At 43.9% G+C, this 12,831-nt stretch overlaps 1 protein-coding gene across 2 annotated transcripts in view; it reads left to right on the forward strand.

Annotated features, from left to right (window-relative positions):
- The first annotated feature begins 6,534 nt into the window (after positions 1 to 6,534).
- The window catches only part of TIPRL (TOR signaling pathway regulator), a 12,893-nt gene continuing 6,596 nt past the window's right edge, over positions 6,535 to 12,831 (forward strand). Inside the window, exons 1-3 of one of the 2 annotated variants that reach the window (XM_014528560.1) lie at positions 6,535 to 6,873; positions 7,647 to 7,746; positions 9,192 to 9,323. In XM_014528560.1, coding sequence (XP_014384046.1) covers positions 6,713 to 6,873; positions 7,647 to 7,746; positions 9,192 to 9,323 — 393 coding nt within the window. In that variant the 5' untranslated portion in view covers positions 6,535 to 6,712. The remainder of the gene's footprint in view (positions 6,874 to 7,646; positions 7,747 to 9,191; positions 9,324 to 12,831) is intronic. The other variant, XM_005880509.2, reaches the window with a different exon arrangement.

Raw genomic sequence — 12,831 nt, forward strand, 5'->3', positions numbered from 1 at the left:
CCCCCACCCTCCCCTGGGGCGGAGGCCAGGCCGAGGCCGCCCCCTGACTGACAGCCCCGGTCAATCACCGCATCACCCTCCCGACCCTCGGTTGGGTTCCCCTGCACGAATCTGTCCCTCGACCCGGTTTGGGTGGCGCAGGGCTGTTTCGGAGGATCCCTACCTGCCCCACGTCCCTGCCCCGGTCACCTTTGCACCTCTCCTTCCTGGGGGCTCTGCCCTGCTTTCTGGGCGTCACTAATGGGGGCGATATGTTTGCTTCCTGGGGGCTCTGCCCTGCTTTCTGGGCGCGATATGCTTGCTTCCTGGGGGCTCAGCCCTGCTTTCTGGGCGTCACTAATGGGGACGATATGCTTGCTTGGCTTTCGGCACGTCAGGTGCTGCGCCGGGCGCTGGAGAGACGGGTGGTGAGACACAGCCTCCGCCGTGAGGGAGGCAGGGTCTTGGGAGAGACCCGGTGTGCGGTGAGCTCCGTTAGGCGGAGAGGCCTCGGGCAGCCGGATGCCCGACCCGCATCTCCATGAAGTTGGTGGGATGGGGCGGGCGGGGCCCCTGGAAGGCGGGGAGGGTGGTAGGTCAGGGAGAGGGAGAGCCCTGACTTGTTGGAGGAACCGCTTCTGTGTGGTGGGCGCTTGGGGGTCCCGAGGGGCAGGAGTGAGAAGGGGAGCCGGCCCTGCGGTGGAGACATCGCCCAGAGAGCTTTTGAGCCACAGGCTGAAGAGTTCTGAATTTTATGTGACCACCACAGGGAGCACTTTTACACAGAGGAGCGGCATGATCAGCTGTAGACTGTGAAACAGGGATTTTTCAACCAGGGTGCCGCAGGAATTTTTAAAACATGCAATACCTGACTGTTTAGTCGGGGCATGCCCTTAGATTGTCAAATTTAAAAAAATGGCAACAACCAACACAACCATAGCCCTTCGGTGTGACTGAATCCTTTCTCTCTAAAAATCAATTAAAATTTTTTAAAAAAGGCTTGTCTGTGGGTTTAGGTTTGGGAATCATCACCTTATAATTGAAACCTGGAGCCTTGGGAGTGAGTAAAGATCATCTAAAAGTCTTCTAGGAGAGAAGGAAAAGGCCATGATATGGAACCCTGGGGAGCACTGACCTTTTAAGATTTAGGCAGGGAAGTGACCGGGCGGAAAGGCAAAATACATATTTTTTGTCAGATTGGTAAAACATATATTTTGGTGTGCTGGAGAATTTTAGTAATTAGTGTACGTGTGCCATGAGATGAAAAAGGTTGAAAATCGCTGCTCTGAAAGATTTCTCTGGAGGTGACAAGGAGGATGGATTGGAGACTTTAGAAGATTAAGTCCCTGGGTTTGGTGACCATTGGATAGGGGAGGAAGGGAGAAGGAGGACTATCCTGACGACGAGATTTCTGGCTGGGGCTCTTGCATGGAAATCATTGCCATGAACAAGGGGAGGAAGCGGAGCAGGGACAGGTGTCAGATAGAGGGTGAGCTCAGTTAGTTGGAATGTAAGTTGTGTGTGGGCCATAAAGTGGAGACGTAGTAGGCATTTGGATATAGTATTGATCCTGGAGCTTAAAAAAGACTTGTCCATGGTCCTGGCCTGTGTGGCTCAGTTGGTTGGGCATGGTCCCCTGCACCAAAAAAAGATTGCCAGTTTGATTCCAGTCAGGGCAGATGCTGAGTTTCGGGCTTGATCTCTGGTAGGGGGACTGCCAATGGGTATTTTGCTCCCACATTGATGTTTCTCTCTCCCTTCTCCCTTCCTCTCGCTCTAAAAATCAATTTAAAAAAAGGCTTGTCTGTGTTTTTTTTTTTTTTAATGTTTTTTATTGATTTCAGAGAGGAAGGGAGAGAAAGCGAGAGATAGAAACACCAATGATGAGAATCATTGATTGGCTACCTCCTGCACAGACCTCACTGGGAATTGAGCCCGCAACTCAGGAATGTGCTCTTGACCAGAATCAAACCTGGGACCCTTCAGTCCACAGGCCAACACTCTATCCACTGAGCCAAACCGGCTAGGGCTTGTCCGTGGGTTTTGGTTTGGGAATCGTCACCTTATAATTGAAACCTGGAGCCTTGGGAGTGAGTGAAAATCATCTAAAAGTCTTCTAGGAGAGAAGGAAAAGGCCATGATATGGAACCCTGGGGAGCACTGGCCTTTTAAGATTTAGGCAGGGAAGTGACCGGGCGGAAAGGCAAAATACATATTTTTTGTCAGATTGGTAAAACATATATTTTGGTGTGCTGGAGAATTTTAGTAATTAGTGTACGTGTGCCATGAGATGAAAAAGGTTGCAAATCGCTGCTCTGAAAGATTTCTCTGGAGGTGACAAGGAGGATGGATTGGAGACTTTTTAGAAGATTAAGTCCCTGGGTTTGGTGACCAGTGGATAGGGAGGAAGGGAGAAGGAGGACTACCCTGACGACGAGATTTCTGGCTGGGGCTGTTGCATGGAAATCATTGCCATGAACAAGGGGAGGAAGCGGAGCAGGGACAGGTGTCAGATAGAGGGCAAGCTCAGTTAGTTGGAATGTAAGTTGTGTGTGGGTCATAAAATGGAGACGTAGTAGGCATTTGGATATAGTATTGATCCTGGAGCTTAAAAAAGACTTGTCCATGGTCCTGGCCTGTGTGGCTCAGTTGGTTGGGCATGGTCCCCTGCACCAAAAAAAGATTGCCAGTTTGATTCCAGTCAGGGCAGATGCTGAGTTTCGGGCTTGATCTCTGGTAGGGGGACTGCCAATGGGTATTTTGCTCCCACATTGATGTTTCTCTCTCCCTTCTCCCTTCCTCTCGCTCTAAAAATCAATTTAAAAAAAGGCTTGTCTGTGTTTTTTTTTTTTTTTAATGTTTTTTATTGATTTCAGAGAGGAAGGGAGAGAAAGCGAGAGATAGAAACACCAATGATGAGAATCATTGATTGGCTACCTCCTGCACAGACCTCACTGGGAATTGAGCCCGCAACTCAGGAATGTGCTCTTGACCAGAATCAAACCTGGGACCCTTCAGTCCACAGGCCAACACTCTATCCACTGAGCCAAACCGGCTAGGGCTTGTCCGTGGGTTTTGGTTTGGGAATCGTCACCTTATAATTGAAACCTGGAGCCTTGGGAGTGAGTAAAGATCATCTAAAAGTCTTCTAGGACAGAAGGAAAGGTCATGAGATGGAACCCTGGGGAGCACTGGCCTTTTAAGATTGAGGCAGAGGGAAGTTACCAGGGAAGAGAGGGGAGTGGTAAAAGAATGTTTAGCTGCCTAGTTATAAATAACTACATTAAATAAAGTAATATTCTTGCAGATTCACTAAGAAAAGTAAGGAAAATGTAGAAAACAAAGGGAAAAATAATTCTCTTCATCCCACCGTAGATTGATTTACTGTCTGGATTTTCCTCTCCCTGTCACTTTCTCTGTTACATATTGCACGATAGAGGTAAACTTGTGCATATATAAAGCAGTCGCCTCCAGTTGTGTTTACCGTGTAATGTACTTACAGACTCTCTAAGAGGGGCTGGTTGCATGGTGAGTTTTAAAGGCACTCAAATCCTAGGTCTTTAATCTCTGTATTTGTTATTTCTAAAATAGATCTGCCAGAGTATACTTAGTCCTTCCTTATGACAAAAGAAAGGCTAGACCTTCACCCATTCTAAATTTTCTGTGATGCATCACCCTGGGTGTTAAAACCTCTAGGGTGCTAAATAAATGGATTAGGGGAAGTATTGGATTAAGGCGCTTTCTTTAATGATTTAAGACATCTAAATCCCATAGAGGCTTCCTGTCTTCCCTGCCTTATTAATGGTAATACCTATTTGTTAAGAGTGAAGGTTGAGCTTAGAAATGGCATTAAGCCCAGTCTGTGAGGCTCAGTGGTTGAGTGTCGACCTATGACCCGGAGGTCATATTTGGATTCCTGGTTGGGACACATGCCTGGGTTTCAGGCTCAATCCCATGGTAGGGGGCATGCAGGAGGCAGCGATCAATGATTCTCTCTCATCACTGATGATGTTTCTTCCCTCCCTATCTGAAATCAATACAAATAAATTTAAAAAAAAAGAAATGGTATTAAGATACTATGTTTGGCCAATGTTTAAGATAGTCTGAATTTAGAACATTTGAGGCCGTGTAAGTTAGTGACAGTGATTCTTTTACATATGTAACAGGAATATTTCATAGGACTACTAGGGGTGTACACACTCCATCGAACTTGAGCATAGTATCTTACAAGAATGTTAAATGTGATATGATCTCTGATAATTAAGAAAAGGTTAAATAATATTTTATGTTTTCTGTTTAAGAACACAGAAAAGTCTATAATACATTTTGAAAATTTTCCACAAAATAAATTTGGTACATAGGGTAGCTGGAAAATTCACTTCCATAGAACCTCTGCTTTTAGGTTACAAGGAACAGAGACCCAAGTTGCCTTAAGTGATGGGAATTTAATAGTATGTGAGGAGAAAATTAAACACAGGAATTATCTCAGAAAATGAGCAGCAGTTCTTGTGGCCCCAACAGTAACTATATACAAGTCTCTACTCTTATTACTGTTACTAGAAGCCCGGTGCACAAGATTCATGCACTGGGGGGGTTGGGGGTGGGGAGGGGTGTTAAGGGCTAGGTGAAGGATTGAAGTACATATTGACAATTATAAAATTGATGTAAAAATCAGCTTAGGGAATATAGTCAATTATATTGTAACTAGAGGCCCGGTGCCCTCTCACAGTCCGGGACCCCCGGGGGGATCGGGCCTAAGCCGGCAGTCAGACATCCCTCTCGCAGTCCCGGGCTCTTGCAGTCTGGGACCCCTCGCTCCTTATCGCCCACCTGCAGCGGAGGTGGGAGAGGTTCCCAGCACCACCACTGCGCTCGCCAGCCATGAGCCTGGCTCGCTGCTCCTCAGCACTGCCTCCTGCATTGAGCGTCTACCCCCTGGTGGTCAGTGTGCATCATAGTGACCGGTTGTTCTGCTGTTCGATCGGTTTGCATATTAGGCTTTTATTATATAGGATTTCTCCATCTCTGCTTTTTGCTCTCTGCTTCCCTTGCTGTCATTTAACATTTCCACCCTCTTTACCTCACGCTGCTCTTTCCTGCCACCTCTCTTGGTCTGTGCTTCCTTTGGCTGTCATTTTGACTTATGAAAAGAGAGGTCAGAGTATACTTATTTGGCCATGATTCAATTCAGCAAGAGTTCTCAGGCTAAAATTGAAGGGTTCCTGCCAGCCCATAGATAATTGCCTTTGGTTGAGAAGCTGAACTTACATCCCTAAATTGAAAGACCTGGTTTTGACTGAGGTGATGGGTCATGGGCATAGTGATTTATATATATAGCTGCTTTTTTCAGAAGTGAGTAGCTTCCACTTAAAAACCTTTATAAACTCAACTTTCTTAAGGGTTAAGGGGACTGGTGCACCACCAGGGTCCCAGTTAAGGGGGCAGCCTCTACTCAGCTTCAGCCTGTCAGTGCTGTGTGGATTACCAGGCCCCGTACTGCCAGTCTTCCTTTTTTTTTTTTTTTTCCAAAAAAAAGAAACCAGAAGTCCAGATTCCTAAAAAGACTCTCAATTTTTGTTGACAGCTATCTCTCAATCATTGTTGTTTTGTTTTGTTTTGTTTTGTTTTGTTTTTTTAATATGGAACGCTTCATGAATTTGCATATCATCCTTGTGCTAATCTTCTCTGTATTGTTCCAATTTTAGTATATGTGCGGCTGAAGTGAGCACGTCATTGTTGGCAACTATTTCAAATATTGTTCAGGCAAATCAAAACACATCTGTGGATTAATAATTTGTGATCCTGGCTTCATAGTGTGTCAAATATAACTTTCTTTTCTAATGAGGTTGGCCAAATGAGGGGCAAGTATTTATTTATTTTAAATATACTTTTATTGATTTCAGAGAGGAAGGGAGAGAGAAAGAGAGAGAGAGAGAAATATCAATGATGAGAGAGAATCATTGATTGGCTGCCTCCTGCATGCCCCACACTGGGGATAGGGATTGAGCCTGCAACCCAGGCATGTGCCCTGACTAGGAATTGAACTGTGACCTCCTGATTCACAGGTTGACTCTCCACTACTAAGCTATGCTGGCTGGGTGAGGCAGGATGAGACTCAAGGATTTATAAAGCAGCTGGCATAATGGAGGAGGCCTGGTGTTACTACTTACTAGCTCTGTAATCTGTCATTAGGTACCTAAACTCAGCGTTTCTCAGCTCACAAGGTAGTTTTGAGGCTCAAATTCTATCTCAGAAGCAATCTCTGATCATCCTACCTAAAACAGGCCCCCACCATTATCTTTGTCACTCTCCACTAGCGGATAATATATTATGTATTTACTTCTCTGTTTATTATCTGTTTTTTAGCCCACTGCCAAGTCCACAGCCCTGGCCAGTCGCTTAGTTGGTTGGAGCATTGTGTGCACCACAAAGGTTTCGGGTTCTCTCCCCAGACGGGCACACACAGGAGGCAACTGATGGATGTTTCTCTCTCTCTACCCCTCCTTCCTGTCTCTCTAAAATATACATAAAATCTCCCCTCAGGTGAAGGTTTAAAAAAAAGATATACATAAAGAGAATAGATGATGGAAGCATTTATAGACTGTACAAAATATATCATGTTAATTAACTCACTCAGTAATGTAGGGATGAGAAGGAAACCAAAGTGTCAACAGTGATATAAAATAATCCTGCCTGACTTCTGGTTGTGCATAGGTTAGCTGATGAATTGCATATGCCATCCCTCCCCGAAATGATGTTTGGAGACAACGTTTTAAGAATCCAGCATGGTTCTGGCTTTGGGATTGAGTTCAATGCTACAGATGCTTTAAGATGTGTGAATAACTACCAAGGAATGCTTAAAGTAGCCTGTGCGGAGGAGTGGCAGGAGAGCAGGTGAGAGTCTGGGCAGTTGTGGGTAAAACCGGGAAGAGAGTTGAAAGAAATGATATTAGAATGGGGGGCTAGTATTATTATTAAACTTGGTAGTTGGATTATTCTAAAATTAATCTTTCTCATCTATAACATGGAGATTAGTTACGCCACCTCTTAAATGCTTCTTGAGTTAATTGCGTAACATTTGAGCTGAGCTCTGTGGAGTTTCTTTTTTGAGCGTTTAGTGTTCTTTAGTGAAGAGTACACTGTGTACTTGAATGTTCCTGTTTTTTCAAGAAAAATGCTGTGATTTGCATTGAAAATTTGAGGACCTTTGAAATTAAGAAAAATTTATTTTCTTTGGTAGTCAAAGCAGCAATTATTTACTTTGTGCCTGTTATGTACTGTACCTTGGAGGATATTATACTATATAGACTAATTGGGAAGACTACTCAGCACATGTCCAGTTATTTTATTTTCTTTGGTAGTCAAAGCAGAAATTATTTACTTTGTGCCTGTTATGTACTAGTACCTTGGAGGATATAAAGGAGGATGGGCTTTCAAAAAGGTCCTCAGGCAGTGTAGAGACTAATTGGGAAGACTACTCAGCACATGTCCAGTTAAACAGCAGTAAGTGTGCAGGAAGACAGAAGGCCTTGTGTTAGTGAATTCTGACAAGCGTGTGTATTAGGAGGTTTTACATCATGTGTGGAATGTAATTTGGTGTGATAATGAATGCAGATGATCTGCACGCTGCGTCACTAAATCTGATCCTTCTCATTTTGGTATTTGAGGACGGAGGGTGAGCACTCCAAGGAAGTTATTAAACCATACGATTGGACCTTTACAACAGATTATAAGGGAACATTACTTGGAGAATCCCTCAAGTTAAAGGTAACTGTTATTTTTTGCTTTTATGAGTCATCAGTTGTCTTGGACAGTCTTGGCATTAGAACTTTCTAGTAATGGCTTATTTTTTACTACTACTTTCACCTGTTTATTTCTGTCGTGGGGGCTTCAGAACCTAACATGAGGGATTTTGCTTATTGATTATCATCAGGAAATAAAGTGGAGGGATTTTAATTACATGTGGTTGGGAGCAGTGAACTACTGCCTTAATGTTGTCACTATCGAGAGGTGTTCAGGCCTGTGCTTTAGACCAGTGGTCACCAACCTTTCAGACCTCACGGACCACCAGTGGTCCATGGACCACCGGTTGGAACCGCTGCTTTAGACAGGCCTGGTAGCAGCAGATCCCAGTTGTACAGTTGAATAGAGATGTGGGCAAATAGGACTTCTGTCCCTCCTGTACTATGTGGGAACTGGTATGATCTTAGGGGAGTTACTTAATCTATTTATCTGAGTCTTAGTCTCATCAGTAAATTGGGTAAACATATGTCTGCCTCACATCAGAGTTTTGATGCGAGGTCATCGATGGGAAAGCTCCCAGTAGATTCTAAAGCGCTATGTGAATGTTAAATTGCATCATGTAAGCCCTGCTTAGGGTGGATTACTCCATGATAAATACACCAAGAAGGTGGAATAGGTAGGTCTCCTAGTGGGAGCTTTATTTACTTATTATTTATTTGCTTTGTTTGCCTATTATTTATTTTGAAATCTTACAGTGTGACTGAAATGAGGGAAATTTGGCTTAGGTTGCAGTTTCTAAATATCACATTTTGTCATAGAGAACAAAATGTATTTCACTGTAACTATTTTCATTAAAAGTAGTTATTGGAGACCCCATATCTTATGTGGGTATTTAGGCAGAAATGTAGGGAGTTGGGGTTGTGTGGGGGCTCCTTGTCTCTGTGGAGATTGTTAGAATCTTGGGAAGCTGGAAGTTCGTGGCAGCAACTTAATTCTTGTTTTCACTTGCTGCCGCTCCTGTATTCCAAGCGTTAACTATTTTGTGCTGCTTCCAAGACAGAAACACAGTTTTTGAGAAACCATGTATTCATTCATTCATTCATTCTTGAGTTCTTACTATGTGCTGGGCAGTAACCCTAGGAGCCCTGGATACACAGAGAACAGACAAAAATCCCTCCTTTGCAGTCTCATGGGGAGCAAGGTTCGTCAGACCCTTACAATGCTTCATAAGTTCATGTCTTTTCTCCTCTCTCCTGATTGAAGTAATTTAGGGGGCCCTCTGGCACATGGTTGCCAGGAGTGAGGAAATTTCGGGAACTTGTTTTAACCCGATGCAGTAATGATGGTGACGACGGTGGGCTGACTTAGGAAAAGCCTCCTGGACGCTGTGGAGTGGCATTGGCGACTTTCCTGTGTCTCCAGCTCCTCGGAAAGACTTTTATGTGCTCCTTCTGACACTTTTCTTTCAGGTTGTGCCCACAACAGATCGTATAGACACAGAGAAATTGAAAGCCAGAGAGCAGATTAAGTTTTTTGAAGAAGTTCTCCTGTTTGAGGACGAACTTCATGATCATGGAGTTTCAAGCCTAAGTGTGAAAATTGTGAGTATTGTGATTCTTGTTTAAAATTTCTTTCTTCTGTTTCTACCATTGGTCAGAAATATAAGACTCACTTTGAATTATACTGTCTTAATATGATATCATGTACAGTTTCATTTGAGTCTAGAGTACATCTTACTAATTAATGTCCGTTATAAAATTCACAAAAATCTTAATATATTGTTAAGGCTTTAGCAAAGCATTTTTTAAAGACCTGCCTGGTCACTTTGTACTTTGTTTGCTTATTATGTAATTTGAATGAAAACTGTGACTTAATTTTCACATTTTGAATTAAAAACAATGTGGAGAGACTGAGCAGACAGCAAGGTGGATACTATGTAAGGAAGTGACCATGTGTCAGGACTCAGCCCCATAAACTACACTCAGCTTCCAGCATCCAAGTGAAAACAGGAATGACGGGTCTCAGTTCCTTGGAGGACGGACTGCTTCCATTACCAATGCCGCTGGTGAAACATGCGTAAAAAGAAAACAAGCAGGCCGCCGCAGTTACTCATATTTGTTTATATTAGGTTGTAATTGGGTTTCTTAACATTTTCCAGAAAAATCACAACTTTTTATTAAATGCCTTATTCTTTAACACCTAGCTAAAATGTCACCTCCTCTATGAGGCCCTCCACAGCAGAGTTAAATATCCCTCGTCCATACTCCAAAAATACATTATTTTTAACCGCTCCATTATAGCACTTATCATAAGGTCTGTCAAAGATGGGCCCTAACATCAAACATTGTTCTCAAGGCACAATCATAGTGAGTATGGTGATTTAAACAATAATCTCTTTATATAAAAGCCTAAGCGACCATTAGGACCAGACGATCAGCTGGTAGCTATGATGTGCACTGACCACCAGGGCACAGATGCTCAATGCAGGAGCTGCCCCCTGGTGGTCAGTGCGCTCCCACAGCCAACCTCCCATGGCCAACCTCCCACGGGCCCCCCCCACCAACCCCCAAGTCGGATTGCTGACCAGGCCGAGGAACCCCACCTGTGCACGAATTCATGCACCGGGCCTCTAGTTAAGAATGAAAACAATAAATCAAAAGCAGCAGTAATTTGTTTTAAAGTCAAGATTTCTGTAGAATCCTAGGATTTTGGAATTGTAATGAATTTTTACAGAATCATTTAGTTTAGCCTCTGTATTTTATAAATGACTTCCCAAAAGACTAGTTTATCTAAGTTGGGGTAACTAATTTTGAACCAATATCTCTATTATTCTAGCATTACATCACTGTTTTCTGAGCACCCCACTCCCTATTCACCCATAATTCTCCCCCAATTTATCTTTGTCATTTAGATTTCTTCATGCTGACTCATTCAGTCATGTACCTTTCCATTTGTCTACCCACTCACAGAGCTGGCAGTGTTGAATGTTCATTATGATGTGCATATCTGGTTGGGCACTTGTATCCAAGTGGGTGGCTATGTCTGTGATGTATGCAAGTGGGTAGGCATGTGGGGAGCACACGTGTTTGTGTGGGTGAAAGTGTTGGAGAGGGTGTGGGCATAAATGGAACATGTGTGTACCAGAGCAAATAGTAAGTCTCAAACCGAAGAGTAATCATCACCGTGAGATGTTTTTCTTCTCACTTAGTGCACTTGGAGGTATGAGTGTGGACCAGTGACGTTCCCTTGTATGGAAGCAGAGACTAGCTGAGAAGTAGAGATGTCTGGAGGATGCAGGGATGTGGTGCCAGAGAGTCGGGGGTAGGACACGTCTCATGGAGGAGGCGCCGAGGACTCCGCAGTGCTGGTGCAGGGGCCCTTGTTAGAAATGTCGTCCTGGGGACTTTACAGAGAGAGCCTGAGGTCGTTCCTCACGCCCCGCTTTTAATATAGAGGTTATTAAAACCTGGGTGGTTCAGTGACTTGCTCTAAGTTACTGCTCTGCCATCTCATCAGACCCATCACTCCATTTTTTTTTTCTTTAATCAAATACTGTAAGTACCTTCTCCCATTTACTACCCTGAAATGAAATTCATAGGTAAGGTACTACTTTTCAGTAAATTAACATAAAGTCCTAATTATAATTTAAAAGAAATTGACTTGGAATAAAATGAGATGTATTTCACTAGGTAAGTGCATAATATGACCACTAAATGACATAATGAAGTTGCCAGGTGCGTGTGTGTGCATATTGAGTCACTGTGGGTGTGACAGTTACAGATGCAGGCTGACAGTCAGTGACTCAGAGAACACAGGCTGGCATTCCATTGATGCATTTTTCAAAGTGAAATAATAAAATTCCAAACAAAATGAAGTATAATCTCTCCTTAATTTATGAGGCCATTGCCTTTATGGATAATTGAGTGAGTTTTTTATTTATATGTAAAATGGAATTAGGTTCTAAGGTTAGCTAGATGCCAGGTGAGAGATGTGGAAGTCTGTGGAATGCAGGGTTGGACTTTGTTGTATAGAGTCGTGCTGTGCACTGCAGAACAGCGACCGTCTCTGGTCCTTAACTCCTGAATGTTGGTGCTGCTTGCTCATCATTGTTGCTCACCACAGCTTTCCAGATGCCCTTAGGAGGGAGCCATTGTCTTAAAATATATGTGGATTGTGGTAGGATTGGGACTAGAACACAGGCCCCTAATGCCTGGTGTCCCCACTGCGCGGTGCAGAAATGGTACTTCAGCTTGCTTCCGTGTTGTGTCATGTGACTGTTTACTAATTTTGAATTGGAAGAAATATTGTAAGTCATTCTTCCCCATACATTTTAACTAGCGCTCTGCTGGGTAATGATGTGTTTTCAGGTTGACTTGCTGTGACATATTGTCGTAGTCAGTGCTGCCTCCTGCTCTGCGTTACTGCGTCTTCCTTTGGGTCCCTTGCTGCTTAGCCCACTCCAGTGCGCCTGACTCAGCCCTTTCCCCAGCAGCGAGCATCTGGCCTCTTTTGTTCAGCCCACAGCTAAGGGCCACCTGCTGGGTGCTGGCTCCTTTTCTAGGCAGTGGGCACCTGGTGCTGAACGAAGCCAGTATTCCCACCACCATGGAACCTATAGTCAAATAGAGGCTTTAAGCAAGTAAACACATAAGTGGATACAGTTATAGACCTGTTCATTTGTAATGAGTACTGTGAGGGGGAATAACAAGGGGAATCTGCAATGACATGCAGTGTAGGAAAGGCCCTATGTAGAAGCCACTTTTGAATTGAGCTCTGAAGGACAGGAAGTGCTGGCCAGGAGAACACTCCAGGTCAGGGAACAGGGTGGGGAAAGGTCAAGGGCAGGAAAGTGCTTGACCTGTGGCTGGGGACTCTTAGGCAGTTAGCCACTATCATCATGGGGTTATCTTGTTATTCTTTATTCTTGGTTAATGTTGCCCTGTGCTTATATGGAACTCCAGGCAGTTCCCTGAATGTAGCTTCCTATTTCATGCCTCAGTACTTGGTACATGCCACCTCCTCTCCAGCCAGAACTCCCAGCCAGCTTTCCTTCCATGGCAGCTCAGGTATCACACTCTTGCTGACTTTTGTCAGTGGACTCAGGTACTT

Source organism: Myotis brandtii, unplaced genomic scaffold (genome assembly GCF_000412655.1).
Source record: "Myotis brandtii unplaced genomic scaffold, ASM41265v1 scaffold64, whole genome shotgun sequence".
NCBI classification, from domain to species: Eukaryota; Metazoa; Chordata; class Mammalia; order Chiroptera; family Vespertilionidae; genus Myotis; species Myotis brandtii.